The sequence below is a fragment of the Sorghum bicolor genome, chromosome 6 (genome assembly GCF_000003195.3).
Source record: "Sorghum bicolor cultivar BTx623 chromosome 6, Sorghum_bicolor_NCBIv3, whole genome shotgun sequence".
In the NCBI taxonomy this organism is placed as follows: Eukaryota; Viridiplantae; Streptophyta; class Magnoliopsida; order Poales; family Poaceae; genus Sorghum; species Sorghum bicolor.
The window spans coordinates 26,631,195-26,650,633 of NC_012875.2; the positions used below are offsets into that span (position 1 = coordinate 26,631,195).

Below are 19,439 nucleotides of genomic sequence, written 5' to 3' on the forward strand. Positions count from 1 at the left end.
TAGATTCTATAGCCGATTGCAACTGTTGCCAGAAAACTTTGCACTCATTGGTACTGTGAGAAGTTGCATTGTGCCACTTGCAATATTTCATCTTCTTTAACTCTTCAGCCGATGGAATCACATGATTGGACGACAAGTTGATCTGGCCTTCCTGAAGTAGAAAGTCAAATATTCTATCGGCTTTAGTGATATCAAATGCGAACTTCTCCGGCTCTTTATGCCCGAAAGGGCAAGACATCGGCTTTTTGTTTTTTACCCACTCTGCCAAACCGATGACTGGCTCCTCATCGAAATCAGAGCTTGTTGCTTCATCAACAAATGACACCTTTTTGTTCCATGCTCTCTTGGGCTCAAAAGGTCTGATATCCTGATCAGAAATTCTCTGCACCAAATGACTTAAGCTTTCGAACTCTTGAGAGGTATACTTGTCCCTGACGTGTGGCAACAAACCTTGGAAAGCCAAATCGGCTAGCTGCCGATCGTCCAAAACCAGACTATAGCATTTGTTCTTGACCTCCCGCAATCTCTGAACAAAACTTTCAACTGATTCAACATTGCATTGCTTCAATTTGACCAAATTGGTGATCTTCTTCTCATGGACTCCAGAAAAGAAGTATTTATGGAATTGCTTCTCTAGATCGGCCCAAGAAATCACTGAGTTAGGAGGCAATGAAATAAACCAGGTGAAAGCCGATCCAGACAAGGATGACGAGAACAAGCGAACCCTCAATTCGTCTCTGTTAGCAGCCTCGCCACATTGGATGATAAACCTGTTGACATGCTCCATAGTTGACGTATCATCCTGTCCAGAAAACTTAGTAAAATCGGGTACCTTGTATCGATTTGGAAGTGGGATTAAATCATATGCAGGAGGATACGGTGTCCGATAAGAGTAAGTATTGACTTTGGGTTTTATCCCAAACTGGCCTCTCATTACTTCAGCAATCTTATAAGCATAGGCATCTTGCCGATGAGGTGGTTGTGGATCTAGCGCCTGCTGATAAACCTCCACGTGTCGCTGAGGTGCACGATTTGCATGGAACATAGGGTTGATCGTCTGACCACCAAACTGTTGACCAAGATTCATCGGCTGGTTGACCAACCCTTGATTCTGGAACCCAGGTTGGATCTGGCCTTGTTGAAACCCTGTAGCCTAATGATTCTGTTGAGGCATCTGTGGAAAGACTTGCTGCCCTGTCCATCCATTGTTGGCATTCATCAGCATAAACACTGCCGATGACTGGAAATTGGGCATCATCATTGAGTTGACATACCTCGGCTGAGTCATAAACCTCTGTTGCATCGGCATTGAATCTGCCGATGCGTTAGGCATCTGGAATGTTGGAGCTTGAGAATTCCCAGTGTAAGGTCTTGCAGTAGTAGTTGTAGTATACTGGAGACTCTGATTCATCGGCAGATTGGGAGGTGCCGATGCCATAGGAGCCTTGCCTCTCGTATCAGCCGTCTGAGATGTTCCAGGAGTCTTCAACATCATTTTCGGGGGCATACCAAAACCCCACCAGTTAGGAGGAACAGATCCCGACATTGCCGACGCCAATGGATCTGTGGCGAGCTTGATTGACTCATCTGATGTTGATGGGTTGGTCGCATTGGTGTGGATTGTGCATTAGTGACTCCTAACGTGCTTGGAGGAACGGTAGTTTCTGTGCCCGCAGCGGCCGTAGCAGCCGATGGAGCTGTAACGACTGGTGATCCTGGCTGATGGTAGACAGGGCCCACATAATTTGGTGGCAATTGTCCTTCTTTGAAAGTTCTAGCCACAGCATTGAAAACCGTATTGGACAGCACACCAGCTTGATTGATCAAGGCACGGTTAATAGCACTATCAACCATGTCTTGAAGTTTACCAGGATTGGCATCGAAAGTAACATGCCGAGGAGCCGGCAGCGCTTCCTTCTAGATCACCTCACCACTCCTGTTGATACTAAAGGATTTCAAACATTGCTGCTTGTAATCCTCCATAGCTTTTGCAATAGCTTGCTTCTGCTCATCTCTGAGATTGGCTTCCGTCACGGGGATGACGTTCTCCAAGTCGAAATTGCTAGTCGCCATGTCCATCTTGATCTTGAATCTGGGTCCCACTGGGCGTGCCAAAAGATGTGTTGGTGCAAAAGTTGATCTGCAAACACAAAGGGCTAATACCCGATTCAAACGTTAAGACGTGCCAGCCGATTTGACCTTACTATCGTCAAAGGTGATAATTCGAATACCTTGGTCCCGACAACAGCGATGCACCCGGATGTCACGGCCTAGAGGTATTCATGCGGAACTCGAGAATACGCCGAGCTTAAGTCGACGAACTCTTAAGAACTCGTAATAAAAGGAAAATATGACGAAGTCGTCAAAAAAGTAGATGTTGGAATATGAGTAAAAACTTGTGTTTGATTGATTGATAGATGTCTCATTACAATGCCCTAGGGTCTACATTTATACCCTGCTCAAAGAGCTACAATCAGACACGACTAGGACTCGAACTCCAAATTAAACGGAATTCGTACATAAAACGAACTTAAATATCTATGAAAAACATAAAATTATCCTCTCGTAACAGACCGGGACACCACCATAGGTCAATCGGCAACCTTCACGTTCTCCTTCCGAGTCATCGGCAGACTTCTTATCATAGCCATTGACCATCGGCACAAACGCGCCACCACTTCTGGACTTAGTCACATTCAGCTGTCTCTTCATCGGCAATCACCCTCATCGGCAACTTCTCTGTAGACTAGTTACCATTGTTTCTTCTGCCGATCTATTCTTTACCGATCCCTGGGTACGCGTCCAAAAACGGCGTCAACAATATTTACTTTTCACGATCCATGTATTATCAATCTCAGTATCAATCCTTACACTCAGTTGTACTTAGAACAAACCATTGTGCAATCCATGTACTCTTTTTTCTCCACTTACAGATAACCATACTAACTTCTATGTTTTTGGCAACGCCGCAAAATCGTTGCAGGAGGCTCTATTTGGTTGCAATAAGTAGTTTTTACCACCAAATCACAATCGTTGCGAAGGGTTGCAATAAGTTGCGTTGCAATAAGTTATTTCAACCGTTTCCAGATTGGTGTTGCAAGTGATATTGTTTCTTGCAACCGTAGATGTCCGTTGCCAAGCGTGGCAATTGGATGTTGTCGCAACACTCATCGTCGTTGCAATAGGAGTAGTTGCAACGCTAGGCTTTGTTGTAAGAGATGATTCGACAGCGTTGCGATAAACTTTATTGCCACAATAATATTTGGTTGCCAAATGTTTTGTTGCTACACAATTTCTTTCATTGCTAGAGCGTTGGCGTTGTTGCCACCATTGCTTTTGGTGTTGCAACATTATCTGTTGCCACGGTTTTAGTATGTTGTGAGAGATGATATTTTATTGCCACAGTTGTTGCACCGTGGCAATAGTATAATTTGCCATGACCTTTTCTCCGTTGCTAGGAACCATTCACTATTGCGATGACCATTATGCCGTGGCAATAAAATTATTTGCCATGCAAGTTTATCGTTGCTATAGATGTAATGTTAATGCAACACCAAAAATACATGGCAATATATTATCTATTGCAACGGTTCTGTTTTTAATAAATCATTGTTGCAAACACAATAGACCATATCAAATGACATTGCACTCACATATATTAATTTATACTCAATCATTATCCAATAGTCCGACAAATGATTCAAATAGTAGTTAAAATCACAAATGAAGTTCTCTCATTATTCCAAAAATTTTAAAAATATGCAACTAGGCTAGACTTCCTAACATCTATGCAGCCCGTGAGATGAGATTTCTATCAGCGCCACATGTCATCATCTCACCAATGTTGTTGCTTGACGAGCCTCCCTCTGAAATCTTGTATACCTACTGCCAAAAGAGTAAGATTAAGATATTAGAAAACCTCTATGTTTAGTACTTCATGCCCAAAATATAAATTCAGAACTTAGGAAATTATATATGCATGTGAGACAAGAAAAATTTAAGAATATGCTCAAGTACAGCTCTAGACCAAATGTGTAGCGGACTATAAAATTATAATTACTTGTCTAGACAATGGAAATTACAAAAACTACCACATTCTGCATATATTTCCCATGAGGTGGCAATGATTTTCTGTAGACAAAGAAAATCATAATTACTCCACCGACAAAAATAATTATATGGTTACTAACAATATTCCCTATTGATTTTTGAAAATCCAGAATTGGTTGTTCAGTTGTTCTGGGTTATTACTGTTGTGTAGCACAAAGTACAGAAAGAAAGTAGATCAGTTCTCCCTGAATCTTGTAGCTTCTTTCAGTTAACTCTAACAGGAAACTATTAAAAAAAAGAACAGCTACCCCTACTTCCTACATCTTCTGCTTCCTTTTCCACATCCTCTGCAACAGAAACCTGGCCAGTGATAAATTCAACCACCCTGGTTAAAAAAGTTAGGTGATTCAAATTGATCTCCAGTAGTTTGTATGTTGCATATTTACACTGATTTTTTACACATGATTAGTTTTCAGATGTTTGTTTTGATTAAAAAAGAAATCACTCTGTAGCCATTCTAATACAAAGATAGCAAGATAGTGAAAACAGGACGTGACAGAGCCAAAAAGATCACCTAATGTATGTGAAAGGTGCAACTTTTATTCATAACAATTCTTGTGGAGGTCAGCTTCACAATTGCATCTTAAACCTAAGCCATTAACTGCTAGCAATATAAATTTTACAATGTAGTAGTACTCAATCATTTAAGCACTTCATATGAGACAAAAAGATTAGCAAACTAGAAAGAATCTGCACACTGACTGTACGACCTGGAAGTGCTTTCTGATGTGGAGTTCACCAAATCCCATTTTCCTGTATGAGCATTGAGATTGCCTTCCCGTGACATAAACCAAGACATCTACAACTATAAGATAGAATGACATACTAGCAGGGCAGGTTACCAGCAGTCTAGCAGTTAATAAATGCAACGACTATCTATTACTAACAGTCTTTCATATGAGAAAGAATATGTTTTGCAAGAGCTACATAAATTAACTTAGAATTCAATCCCAAATTAGTAAGATCTGGAGAATACAGATGCCTAATAACATGAGCTTCATATTCATTCACGAATCTTCACATTTACAGAACATAGATAGCTAATATAATCTTAACATACCTAATTTAATCTTAACATAGGCTCACCTTGTGCCATGTAGCGAAGGTGACCCACCTCATTGGATCCAGATCATTTGTTAATGTGTCAGTTATTAAAGGCAATATTTTCCTTTTCTTGTGGGAGTGTGTGGTGTGTGTTTTATACACGGTTTTTGCACTTTTTTCAACTTATATGTGTTCCACACAAAAATGGGATAATAACAGATTAAATGAAAACAGTTAAACAACAGCAGTTAAAGCCGAGACTCATCTCCACAAATTGCCGCTATGCAAGATAACTTGCTAAACCTGACAGATCATAAGCCAATCCTCTGTCAGGAACCCAGGACAGCACCTTCTAACCCAAAATACATTAGACAGAGGATTAAAAATCTGAGGAGGCACTCACATCGACGATGGCACCCGCTGCCTGGGTTAGCACCGGCGAGATGTCCAGCAGATCACGCCTGCACAGCAGAAGAAAAACAGAAAAGTTAAGGAATGAAAAAGTAAGGACCGATTGAGATAGGGTCTAGGGCAATTACAGATGGAGATAATGGGGCGCCTCCTGCGGGAGCGAGACGGATTGGAGGTAGTCCTCCAGGTTCGGGCGGTCTAGCTCCATGTCCGCCGCCACAGACGAGCTCGCCATCGCCTCCGGCCTCCGTCCGCCGGCCGCACGCCCGCCGCCGGTGAGATGGCGTTGACGCAGAGGAAAAGCTATGCGATGGGGAGAGGCTCACCACATGGATGGGCGTAACGACCCGCGCGAAGCCGCCTGCCGGATGCTCTTGCCGCCGGCCACCGCCTCGAGCAGAAGCGCCGTGCCACTAGTGCGTGAATGAGATTGGAGACTAGGAAGACAAGCTAGGGTTTGGTGTTTTTATATGCAGAAGGTGGATGTCAGATCATTTTCATCCATCAGATCGAGAATCAACAGTTATAACATCATGTGCCGGTGGGCTGTTGGGCTGAATTTAGGTTTTATTTTTCCTTTTCTTTAGCTAGCTAACATATATTTAATTCTTGCTTAAAATACATCTAATATAAATGCAAATCATAGTACAATATTTTTTGTCGCAGTCTCTATGCGTCCAAAAACAATTTTAATTAACATAAACTAGACTACACGTCATATCAAATGAATTAAACAAGCACAAATGTTTTATTTAACCTCAAATCTTAAAAATCAGTTAAAAATAAAATGTTTTGTTAGTGGGATTACTCGAACGTAAATTTGCATTTGACCTCACATCCTGAAACTAGACTATATGTTACATCAAATAAAGTAACTTTGAAAGCTTAAGACGTTAGAAATAGACAAGTCATGTGGAGACATATCGTTATAGTTAAGAGTTCTTCAAAATGGTGCACGGCCTTTGTGAAGCATGTATAATAAGCCAATGTCGAAATTACTTGAATCTTTTTCTGCATGCATGAAGGCACAAATCATGACCCCACACCAAATCTTAGAATTTTCTGATCAAATTAGAGAATTACTGAATTTATTTATCGCTAAAACTAAGAAAGGAGGGCAAGTTAAACCTTGAAAATAAGATATTTTGACATCCTCCTCATCAAAAATGGTTTCTTGTAGCATGTGAGACCTAGTATAGAATTTTGGGACCATTTTGCATAATTTGTGAGGTAGCCTTAGTTCACCTATAATTACGACATTCAACCGCATAGAAATTCATTTAATTGAAATAAAATAGAAAAACACTTCAAAAAAACCTAAAACTTAGCTATTTCTCATATCGTGGCACGCATAAGCTTGAGAAAAAAATTTGAGCATCTTACAACATTGAAATGGATGAGTCACATGGTGACCCATAAGTTGTAGTCAAGGTTCTTCGAAATGGTGCATAGACTTTGTGAAGCATGTACAATACGCCGGTGTCAAAATGACCTAAAACTTTTTTTATGTGCATGAAGGCCCAAAGCATGCCCTCAAGTGAAATCTTAGATTTTTCTGATCAAATTAGATAATTACTGAATTTATTTAGTTCAGCCTACAATTACGATGTCCAACTATGTAGAAATTCATTTAAATGAAATAAAATAGCAAAGCACTTTCAAAAAATCTGAAACTTAGCATTTTCTCATATTGTGGCATGCACAAGCTTGAGAAAAAGTTTAAGCAGCTTAGGACATTGAAATGGATGAACACGTAGTTACTGTTTTCTTATACTTTAATTGAATTACTCAATTGCCAGAAAATATATAAAAATACCAATGTACTCAACCAAGACAAAGACGGAGCTCAGTGGTCGTTGCTGCTCCTCGTGGGATAACCGTCCGAGGTTCGAAGCCCCTCCTGCCGGCCTGGTATGTGGTCGTGTTTTTTATGTTTTCTTTTTGTTAATTATTAAATCATTATTAAAAAACAAATTATTATGTGTATATATATATATATACATAAGCAAAGATTTACACATATATATAGATATACACAAATATTTTGACACTAATTGAGTTTCCACACTAAAAATAAAGAAACGTGTACACATATAAATGTATTAATATTTAATTATTATTTCAACATTTATTTATTGTAAAGAAATGTGTACATATATTATTACAACATTTATTTATTGTTCTTCATATCGTATAGGTGTACACTTTTATTTACTATTTGAAAGAATTAAAAATAAATATTATTTACATATTTTATATACATCTTGGTTTATTTGACTTATCAATTAGCAGAATGATATAGGATTATGGACAAGATTAACGACATTGTCCGTCATGGACCTGCAGTTGGCGGCGGGCGTGGATCTCCCGCAGACGGCAGTGCGGGTGTATGTGTGTGTTGTGCTTGTGCGCAGCCAACTAAGGTGTGGGTGAGATTGAGCTTTTTTTTACACGGACAGGGATTGGGCTTTGTTTGGCTCCGTGGTTTGCTCTCCATGCAAATGAAAAGATATCGAACATTATAATAGACACCAGTACATGCTTGTCCGTTTTCTCTCGGCAGTCCATGAGAAAAAAATAGGACACTCGAATAGTCATCAAGAGGTGTATGATCCAGTTTTCGTTTTGTTCTGAGGTACCAGGTTCGATTCATGTTTGTTCGAATTTTGCAGGTTTACTGGCAATCCATACTTTTTAGTACAAAACGTAGAACACTTTAATAAACATGATTGATGCTTGTCTGAGAGGTTTAGTGTGCTCCAGATTTTTTGCCACACTTTTTATTCATTTATTACTACAACGAGGTTCTATTGGTTAGAGCAGGTTAGTGTTGTCCTTGAGGTCTTGGGTTCAAATCCTATGAACAATGTTTTTTTCTTTAACCTTACATGCTGCTCGCAAAAAAAAAATCATAGGTAATGCAACGCCAATAAATCACTCCGCAATGCAATTTAAATCGTGGCAATATTATAAAGAGGCTCTACTAGTTAGAGCAGGTTAGTGTTGTCCTTGAGGTCTTCGGTTCAAATCCTATAAATTGCGTTTTTTTTGCTTTAACCTTGTATGATCAAATTTATAGGTCATGCAACGCCAATAAAACACTCCACAACCCAATTTAAATCGTGGCATAGTATAAACCACTTTGCAACGCAATTTAAATCGTGGCAACAATATACAATTCTTGCAACCAACAAATTGAATTGTTGCAACATCATTTTAGTATTGCAACGCCCATAGAAATATCCGCAACGGCAAGCCAACCATGGCAATATCAGCCTATTCTTGCAACCACCAATTAAAATCGTTGCAATATCAATCTACTATTGCAACGCCAATTTAACTCGCCGCAGCACCAGTCACTTCGTGGCAATAGGGACAACGTCTTGCAACCATTCGACATTTCGTTGTGACAACAATTCCCTATCGCAACGATCTTAACACTTTTTGCCACAAGACAATTTTGGTGGCAACATTGCTATCTGTCGCAACCAAAACTAAAAATGGTTGCGAGACCAACCCTTTTGCAACCAAAATCTTGCCGTTGCGCCAAAACATGGTTGCAATAGGGGTAAAAGTTAGTAGTGGCGCATATGCTTATTATGAACATATGCACTCCAATTACCATATTTCAGTCGTCTAACTCACCTTGTTTTAGGGTTGTGGCCGACTGGGGATGGCTGCTAGGTGGCCGGGGCTGGCTGCTAATGCCCGGATGAGGACTGGCTAGGGCTAGAGCCGCCAACAAATTTACCCTGTGGTGGTCGCAGAGGGGACACGGTGATCAACAATGGCTTCGGTTCGCGTTCGGCTTCGTCCGGCTTTAAGGGGCACGACGCCTGGAAAGATAAGCTTTCCGAGAATTGAACAGAGTTCTTTCCGAGAAGTTGGAAGATAAGATGAAGGTTTGACGTCTGTAGGGTCTTTCAGTGTGGATTTCAAATCAACAATAAAGGAATCCTGCTATGGCAAGTGATGATGTTGTTTCCACATGAGTAGCGAAGTTTAAACTGGACTGTTGTTTAACCTAGTTGTATATTCTAATGCAGATCTCCAGATTGATATGAAAGGTTGTCAGGATGTCTACGCTTTATTGGATAAGTATGTAGAAGTGGGGCGTCTGGAAGGTGACAACAAGTATCATGCCGGCAAAGCATGGCCTGCAGGTTAGTATTATGGATCCTATGGCAGTTAAGCTTCTTTCTTTTAGGCAGCATGACCGTATAATCACAGGGCCATTGAAAGTTATAAAACTGATTCTAACCAAAGCTCACATTTATTTAACAGTTAGTACCTAAATAGAATCCTTGAGATAAGGACAAACTTTTTTCTTGAAGCAACTCAGAGAATGCTACTCAATACCACAATTCATTCAAATGATGTGTATGCAGTTTGTGCTAGGATGCATCTAAGGTGTAAAAGGGTGCATTGAAAGTGCTAAATTATTTACCAAGCAGTTAAGTGAAGTGTAAAGGTCATATTGTGCATCCTCAAAGTTTGAACTTTTTCAAGGCAATTATAACATGACATATAACATTATCCAGAGTGGTTAGATTTGTGGGGTAGTGTAATCATAGCACATGCTCGTACTTGTTTCTCATCTTGTTGATTTGAGACTTTATGATGTTACTGATCGGACCTTAGGGCCCTCTGAGGTCTCAGTACTTGTTTTGTATGCACACACAGACTCCTTAAGAACCAAGGAATTAGCAAATTAATCCATGCCGTAAAAAACTTACCAACCTAAGAGTCACTAGGTGGCGTTATGAATAAATAGACACCCAAATTTCAGTATGTGGACTCAAAACCTGGGTGATGGCAATGTGCACCTAGACCTTCCACCAACTGACCTAGGCTCGGCATCGAGCTGGACGATGTGGTGAGCATATCTCTCCGCTATCCCCCCTCCCATCCCATCCGCTGTGCTGGTGGTTGGTGGGAGTGGTGTTGTCTGAATATTTTCCGTTCATGAGTTGGCCAGAGTGCCATGTCTGAGGTGTTGTTGATCCCTCCTATTATATGGTTGAAGATTTAAATTTTGATTGAGGTAGAAATAAAACGATTGCCCAACCACAAATTGTTGCTAGGATCTTATTTGCTACTACAGTATTAGGCCACAGGTTAGCATGAAAATCTCTCTCTTTGGCAAACAATTTGTTTTTGCGTCCTTACATATGCTTGTTGCAACCCTTACAAATGCTTGGAACGCACGCAGGAAACTCACGCACACACCTAGGAAACTCACGCACGCAGGAGGCGCAATCAAATTTAGCCATCGGTGGATGACGTACGTGGTGCCAGAGACGAGGCGCTTCAACGACGACTTCCGTTCGCGCGATCGATGTGCTGCTGCCCTCAGCAACGGCGGCTAGGCGTCGGGCTTTGACCTGCCTGCAACCGAGGTCACGGTGCTTCAAGGGGACGTCAGGAATAAGTCCTTTGGGCAACGGGCTAGGGCAACGGCGTGGTCGATCAACTCCGGGCGGACTGCGGGGCAAGGCAACGGCGTTGCTGGCGCTATCGAGAATCAGGAAGGGACAGGGGCCTAGGTGCGTGAGGAAGGATCGATTGACGTGTTGTGATTGTGTTGGCTTTCCTTGTGGGGCGTGGACTCGTAGGGAAAAGCCGCGGCACCTCAACGACGACTTCCGTTCGCCTAGGCCGATTGACGTGTTGTGATTGTGCTGGCTTTCTTTATTTGTTGAGTGGTATAAAATTGATAATCCTTTATGTGGGTGCACAAAAGGTGGCGTTTTGGTGGAGACATATGAAAGCCCTAGTTTGGTTTTGGATAATTGATGAAACCCTACACATGCACATGTTGGTTTACACATTGTGGTGTTGGCACACTTTGAGGAGGAGGTGGAGTTTGAAGGGTAGAGAGAGGATGGGTTCCTCTCTCCCTCCCGCCGAGCAAGCTCGGCGGGATTCAGCGCTTTTTAAGAAAATGAAGTGCATATTTTCTATTGCGCCGGTGGGAAAATTGGAGAAGTCGCGGGAGTGTTTCTCGCTGAGAAACACTCACCGGACACTGGCCCAGAGGCACCGGACGCTGTGTCTGTGCGTCCGTTGGCAGACAGTGCTCGACTCGGCTAGGGTTAAGCAACGGACGCTGAGCACCGGATGCAGGGTAACTCCTGTTCTTGCGTCCGGTGCTATCTGACTTCTGCGACTAAACCTAACTGAGAGCACCGGACGCTCAAGGTGCGTCCGGTGGGGTGCGTCCGGTGACCCCGCGAGTTTGTAGACCTCCCTAAGTTTAAGTCCGTTGAGGACCGAACGAGTCCGGTGCTGCGGCCACAGAGAGACTCACATTGACTGCAACGGTTGTTTTTCTAACGGTCGATTTGTTCAAGGCACCAGACGCTGTCTCAATAGGCACCGGACGCATCCGGTGTAACATGAAGAGCGTCCGGTGGCCCCCTTTTCTGCCCAGTGAAAGAGCCAACGGCTCTATTTGCTTGAGGGGCTTATAAATAGTTGTTGGCCGGCTTAGGGCTCACACCTTTGGCATTCTAGCATACTTGACATCCTTGTGAGCCTAAGCAAACACCTCCCACTCATCTCCTTCATAGATTATTCATCTTTGTGAGATTGGGAGTGATTCCAAGTGCATTTGCTTGAGTGATTGCATCTATTGGCACTTGTGGATCGATTTGGCTACGGTTTTCTTGTTACTCTTGGTGGTTGCCGCCACCTAGACGTCTTGGAACAGCGGAGGAGGATTGGCACGATTTGGTGATTGTTCGTGGCCATCTCCCGGTGATTGTGAGGGGTCTTGTACCTTCCCTGGCGGAGAGCCGAAAGGTAACTCTAGTGGATTGCTCGTGTCATTGAGTTACCTCACTTGTGAGTCGGTTCTTGCAGTGTCCTAGTGAGGACGAGGTTCGTGCTACACCTCTTAGCCGCCGGACCACCAAGTGTTGGTCGACACAATGGGGACGTAGCGTGCCGGCAAGCACGTGAACCTCAAGAGAAAATTGTGTGTCTCCATTGTGATTGTTCATTGGATTTCTCCTGGTGATTGGACGTCATATAATTGATTGGTTCATCCCCTCTACGTGGTGGTATAAAGATCAAACCATCTCTCTTACATTCCCACAAACTAGAGTAGCTTACTTGTATAGAAACTTTAGATAGCTCTCTAGTGTAAGTAGTGACATAGCTCTTGTGTGCTTAGTGATCATATCAACTAGAATTGTTGGATAGGTGGCTTGCAAACACCCCATTAGAGCTAGAGCAAAAAGCTACGCTTTGTTATTTACTAACCTCTTGCTCTAGTGAGTTTGTAGAATTTTTAAATAGGCTATTCACCCCCCTCTAGCCATATTAGGACCTTTCAATATATCTGGGACCGCCGACACATCGTGGCATTTTTAGGGAGAAAGCTGCGGGTCGCAAGTCTGGCGGACGGACGGAGCGAAAAAAAGGTCGCACGATGAAATAGTCTTACTTTTGTTATTTTTAGTTGTAGGAGATTCAGTTTAATGGTCTTCAATTGTACGAGAATCAGTCAAACATTTTACAAACTTTACAAAGTCTACTTATGACTCCATTTTGAGTGAATCAAGTTCGGATGAATCTAGTATGATATATGTACTTTAGGTTGGACCAGTTGCAGCCTGCATTATAAGCTCTACTCATGCCGAAGAACAAGTTGTGAGAGTTTATCTACGAATGGAGAGCGCAAATTGAAATCCTACTATGATTGAATGTTTGTATTTACTTGATCTTGTGGACATTACATTTAGAAACGATACCCTACCTGTCGAGGATGTCAATAGGGGGTATCCCACCCAACACTCATAACGAGAGGATTAACAAACCAATCGAGGCTCCAGCTCGATGCTCCGACATAAATACATAATCACTAGGACCCGGTGTCGATCGTGGCCTCAAACACGGAAACAGGGTCCTGCGAATCGATAGGAGCTCGATAACCAGCGACCGTCGAATATGGGAGTAGCTCGAGCGAATCGATGGGCCTCGAGAGCAAAAGCGTCCTCCGCCGCCTGTCGTGGGTATGGGAGTCAGGGCATTTAATGCGTCTGCCATGCTCCCACCTAACCCGACAGACACGGGAAGCGTGATAGGGGAACAAGCACCCGTCAAATCTCTACTTTTTCTAGCTTTATCCCCTAGGATGGATAAAAGTACGACTTCGCACAGTATAGCAGACGTGATATCCCGTTGCGGCACCCCTCGAGACGCATGAAGTAAGCGCTCCCACATAGCAGGCACGCTCGTGCGACCCAACCCTCGAGCAGACACGTTCCTTCCCAGGAAAGGATCAGGAGATGGAAGTCAGCACTTCAACCACCCTAGACGTGACTACTGCCACGACGTACAAGCGTGCTCATGCCTAAGCCAATCCAAGACTATGTACAAGAGCTGAATTCAGGAGCGCACACGCCATCATCACCAAAGTACCCTGTAACAAGACGACTCGAGTAGGTCAGCGCACCATACCCCTATCGAGGCTTATTCTAATGCCTACACCCTATAACCTAGGTCTCCCTTTGGAACTATAAAAGGGGACACTGAGGATGACATACACAAGAGAGATTCATAGAACACAACACGTAGAATACGATTCACCCAACACCATCGGCTAGGACTTAGAACTCTTGGCCACATCCACTTGTATTCACCCGTGTACAAGCACTTAGGTGCAAGATAATACAAAGCCTTCCCCCCGCTGGACATAGGGCTTTCTCTTGCCCGAACCAGGATAAATCTTTGTGTCATTCTTGTATCACCATCCGGAAAAGGGAGCACGCACATAAATTCACTCATTGGTGTCACCCCCCGGGGTCAAAACACTGACAGTTGGCGCGCCAGGTAGGGGTTCTGCGTGTTACCACCGATTTCCCATCTCTTTCTGGATGGCCACTCACGTCTCGCCGATCCTGCGCTCCACCGTGATTTGGTTCGGGAGCCTTGAGTTCATGTCCACCGGCTTCGGCTATGACATGATTCTACTCTCGATCAAATAACCTAGAGGGGCTCGTATCACACCCACACGGCCAAAGGCTCTAAGACAGCCTCGCCACCACACTTCCCCGCCCAAGAGGAGGCATGGCCAGCATCGCCACTGCTCCCACCGCTGCTGCGCTATCATCGCCTCGTGCGGAACGGGCAACGGTGGAGGAGCTGACAGCTCCACGTGTCGAGACCACTGTCACGACGGTCAGACGTCAGAACGACCATACGACGCCATCAGGCGGCAGCATACCCCGCGCATCCTCACCTCCATCTACACTGCTACCACACGGTCTGTTCACCACTAGGCGGATGTACCATTCGGCTTGGACAACGCTGCGACGTCGCTCGCCAGGACAATATGTCCTGGTGTCGGGATGAGCGTGGAGCGACCACTGGTCCTCCCGCGCGACACGGAGATGTAGCAGCAAACTCAGCAAGTGGGTGAGCGGTCAGATTTTCCCCAGGTACGTGGACTTCGACGCCTAGGACCTAGGCGATACACCATCACCACACTGAGACATCAGTTGGCGGAGGAGGGGCGTGGATGCTTCTACACCACCGAGCCAGACCCCGACTCTGAATCCGATAGCTATGACCCTACAAGGGAGTGCTTCAACATCGACGGGGCCGTGGCTACCACAGACGACACACAGGATACCGCTGCTGGTGGTCGAGCTCCCGCAGCAAGGGAAGATCCTAGGATGCCTAGGAACGACAGGTAGGTAGACCCACCACCTAGAGACGACAAGCCTGCGCAACTTGCACAGCTACGAGAGCTCAAAGCCAAGCTAGACGAGGATCGCGAGTGCCTCAGCCAGCTTGAGCAGGCCCTCGAACGAGACCAACCACACCCGCATGGTGGGGGCGTGCGTGGTCATACCCGAGACGTGTACCGACAAATCATCGGGGACGAGGAACCTGAGCCGCTCGTCAGCCGCTTCCCTCGAGGCGGTCAGAACATCGTGGCGGCGACCATGCTGCTACGTAACATGCCTGAACCCTCGAACTCCCAGGCACGACGCATTCGAGACGAGGTGCAAGGTCTGCTCCTCGTGGAGGCGGCCCAACAAGCCGAAATCTCAGCCTCTCGATGTCGAGGGGTAGCCACAGAAAAGCGCGTCGAGCCAGCCCAGAACGAGAGGGAGGTGTTCGTCCATCAGGAACCGCCACCTTGAGGCAAGAAAACTGTGGCCGTCCAGGAGCGCCTTGTCGATAATCGAGGGCAGCACGACGCTCGACATGACATCAACGAGCATCGATGCCGCAGACACGGGGACGCGGGGGAGCAGGGCTACAGCGCTCATCACGGCGGATGTTATGATAGCGACGAGGACCGAATGGCTCCTGAGCCACCGGGCCCTCGAGTCTTCAGCAGGGCAATCCGCAGCACGCCACTACCAAGCCTGTTCCGACCCTCGACCAGCATCACCAAATATAACGACGAGACCAAGCCAGAGTTGTGGCTGGTAGACTTTCGGCTGGCATGCTAGTTGGGAGGCGCTCAAGGGGATGATCGAGCCATCATCCAACAGCTACCGCTCTTCCTCTCTAACACCGCTCGCGATGGCTCGAGGAGCTCCCTGATAACCAGATCCATGACTGGACTGACCTGGTCCCGGTATTTGAAGGGAACTTCAAGGGGACCTACATACGCCCCGGCAATTCATGGGACCTCAGCAAGTGCAAGCAGAAATCCAGAGAATCTCTTCGAGAGTATGCCCGACGCTTCTCGAAGCAGCGCACCGAGCTCCCGCACATCCCCGACCATGACGTCATCCTGGCTTTCGTCTCAGGTACCACTTGTAAGGATTTGGTGTGAGAATTGGGCCAAAATCGCCCGCAGACCATTGACAAGCTAGTGGACGTGGTGGCGAACTACGCCACTTGCGAGGAGGCAGCCGGTGCTTTCTTCAATCACGAGAATGACAAGGGGCAGGCACCAGCGGACGATGACAAGGGCCCCAGCAGGGGGCCCAAAAAGAACAAGAAGAAGAAGAAGACGTGGCAGATCAAGCGGGAGGCCCTCGACGATGATTCCATCGCCGCGGTCGAGCGCAAGAAGCCTCGAGGCCCTCCTGAGGGGGCCGTCTTCGATAAAATGCTCAAGGAGCCCTGCCCTTATCACAAGGGAGGGGCCAATCACAAGCTCGAGGACTGCCGCATGCTGAAGAAGTACTTCGACAACCTGGGGCTAAAGAAGGATGACCAGAGGAAAGATAGAAGCGATGACAAGGGCGGAAACAAAGAGGATGAGGGGTTCCCCGCCGTCCACGACTGCTACATGATCTACGGTGGACCCTCGACGCAGCTCACCACGAGGCAGCGTAAGAGGGAGCGCCACGAGGTCTTCGCGGCAAGGATGGCAGCGCCACAGTACCTCAACTAGTGGAGCACCCCCATCACCTTCGACAGCGATGACCACCCCGACAAGGTTGTCGCTCCTGGCGTCTATCAACACCCGACTCTCGAAGGTATTGATGGATGAGGGCAGCAGCCTCAACATCATCTACCTCAAGACCCTCGACCTCCTTGGCATCGAGAGAGCATAGCTCCAACCCAGCGTCGGCGGTTTCCATGGTGTCGTGCCAGGGAAGAAGGCGTTGCTAGTGGGTCGAATCAACCTGCCGGTCTATTTTGGCACAGCGGCCAATTTCAGAAAGGAAACCCTCACTTTTGAGGTGGTGGGTTTTCGAGGCACCTACCACGCCATCATCGGACGACTGGGATATGCCATGTTCATGGCGATCCCCAACTACACTTATCTGAAGTTGAAGATGCCCGGGCCCAAGGGGGTCATCACCGTCAGCTCCTCCTATGAGCATACATACGCATGCGACGTCGAGTGTGTCGAGTACGGGGAAGTTGTCGAGAGCTCCACCGACCTCGCCTCAAGGCTCGAAGCCCTCGCCGCTGACGCTCCAGAGCTAAAGTGCCATGCGGGCAGCTTCGAGCCAGCAGAGGGCACGAAGAAAATCCCGCTCGACCCCGACAGCTCTGACGACAAGGTGCTGACGATCAGCGCCAACCTCGACCCCAAATAGGAGGCCGTGCTCATCGACTTTCTCCGTGCAAATGGCGACATGTTTGCATGGAGTCCCTCGGACATGCCTGGCATACCGAGGGAAGCCACCAAGCACTCCTGGAGATTCAAGCCGGTTCCAAGCCAATGAAGCAACGCTTGCGCCGCTTCGACGAGGAGAAGCGCACATCATTAGCGAGGAGGTCCACAAGCTTTTGATGGCTGGATTCATCAAGGAGGTTCACCATCCCGACTGGTTAGCAAAGCCTGTACTAGTTAAGAAAAAGAATGGGAAAATGAGGACGTGTCTCGATTATACCAGTTTAAATAAAGCATGTCCGAAAGTTAACTTTCCTTTGCCACGCATTGATCAAATCGTTGATTCTACCACGAGATGTGAGACCCTTTCGTTCCTTGATGCTTATTCCAATTACCATCAAATAAAGATGAAAGAGTCCGACCAGCTCGCGACCTCTTTCATCACGCCTTTTGGAATGTACTGCTACGTGACCAAGCCCTTTGTGCTCCGAAATGCTAGGGTAACGTACCAACGGTGCATGCTCCATGTTTTTGGGGAGCATATAGGTTCGACGGTCGAGGCATACGTCGACGACATCGTCGTCAAGTCAAAGAAACAGGCCAACCTAATTCAAGACCTCAAGATCCCCTTTAGTTGTCTGCGTGCGAATAAAATCAAGCTCAACCTCCATCGAGGCGTGTTGCCATCCCCTCAGAATCATTATCGTCATCGTCGTCGTCGTCACTATTGTTGGGTATTCTTAACATCATTACCAAAAGTAGACTTAGTTTTCTAATTCTGATAACGGTGCCAAAAATGCCAAACCTATCCCTCATACCACTTAAGCCAAGTTGTCATCCCCAACATGACATGAGAGACGCGGTATTGAAATATGCAATTGCTCATCTAAATAAATAATGAATGGGATCTGCAAGCGCACCGATTAATATCGATGTAGCATTTTAACCGCGAAGTATTCCAGGTATCGTTATTTATATTTTTACCACTGGGAAGGGATTAGCAATCATCAGTGTTGATTATAGAATAGAATACAAGATTGAGTATCTATCATTGCATGTATAATTGAGAACATTTATCTAACTCTTTCATACAGGGATAAGTGTCACATAAAGGATATAAAGTAATGAATAGTGACAAAGATAATTAATCTGATCAGCATAACTTAGCCACATAATAAATATGATAAGCACATCAATTAGATATTCTAGAAAGTCATTAGCATGGAATTAGAACGAACTACAAGAATATTTCCTAAGTTATCTCAACTATATAGTCTAGCATTATCATAGTTAGTGCAAGTATACTTAGCAATCATTGTGAGACAAGACTACGTCCATGCATAGTGATATTAGCAAGGAATATGAGAAACATAGCAATCACTCCCCTGTAATAATGTTGCTCTGCCAGCCCAATACACGAGAGGGGGACTATATAAGAATCAATGAAGCTGTCACTATCACGAACCACCCCACGATCTGGCATATTTGGTACAGTCGCAGATAAATACGGTATAAGCACCACGTCTACACAATATCTATCATTTACCCATGGATCCGATGGATAAACGCTATACGATCCTAAACATGTATATAGATCCTATCTAACTAAGCCAAGTAAATAACTATGATAAACTAAGAACAATATAATCTTGAATATAAACAAGTAGAGCAAAGTCATAAGCAATATATTGAAGTAGAACAAAGTCATATTCATAATATTGAAGAACAAAGATGAACAATTAGAAGAACAATTAGAGAATTACCAAGAATCCTCTTGACAGATCCGGAAACCAATTGAAGATTGACTCCTTCTAGTTCTAATCCTATGTAGCTA

The 19,439-nt window shown here is 45.1% G+C and overlaps 2 protein-coding genes across 17 annotated transcripts in view; one reads left to right on the top strand and one right to left on the bottom strand.

The window, feature by feature from the left end:
* The window catches only part of LOC8086480 (lon protease homolog 2, peroxisomal), a 28,366-nt gene extending 20,257 nt beyond the window's left edge, over window positions 1-8,109 (top strand). For 3 of the 4 annotated variants that reach the window (XM_021463195.1, XM_021463196.1, XM_021463197.1), the window contains 2 exons: window positions 7,365-7,476; window positions 7,858-8,109. In XM_021463195.1, coding sequence (XP_021318870.1) covers window positions 7,365-7,476; window positions 7,858-7,998 — 253 coding nt within the window. In that variant the 3' untranslated portion in view covers window positions 7,999-8,109. The remainder of the gene's footprint in view (window positions 1-7,364; window positions 7,477-7,857) is intronic. The other variant, XM_021463198.1, reaches the window with a different exon arrangement.
* LOC8069464 lies at window positions 3,632-6,137 on the bottom strand. Of its 13 annotated transcripts, none has more exons than XR_002454234.1 (4): window positions 5,694-6,137; window positions 5,558-5,615; window positions 4,821-4,915; window positions 3,632-3,882 (listed from the first exon to the last, which is right to left on the bottom strand). XR_002454234.1 is itself a non-coding variant. In XM_021463201.1 (4 exons), exons 1-4 carry the CDS (start codon window positions 5,798-5,800, stop codon window positions 3,831-3,833), a joined length of 306 nt encoding a protein of 101 aa, XP_021318876.1. In that variant the 5' UTR covers window positions 5,801-6,042; the 3' UTR covers window positions 3,632-3,830. The 13 variants fall into 13 exon arrangements, 5 of the variants coding, with proteins under 5 accessions (XP_021318876.1, XP_021318875.1, XP_002447623.2 ...); XR_002454230.1 differs by having other exon boundaries at window positions 3,632-3,885; XR_002454232.1 differs by having other exon boundaries at window positions 4,821-4,863; window positions 5,694-6,124.

Excerpts from the sequence above, each read along its gene's own strand:
- LOC8069464 (XM_021463200.1), bottom strand. The coding sequence starts at position 5,800 with ATGGCGAGCTCGTCTGTGGCGGCGGACATGGAGCTAGACCGCCCGAAC. Across the intron at positions 5,616-5,693 it reads GCGCCCCATTATCTCCATCT|GCGTGATCTGCTGGACATCT; the intron begins GTAATTGCCCTA and ends TCTGCTGTGCAG. Across the intron at positions 3,886-4,820 it reads ACATCAGAAAGCACTTCCAG|TAGGTATACAAGATTTCAGA; the intron begins GTCGTACAGTCA and ends CTCTTTTGGCAG.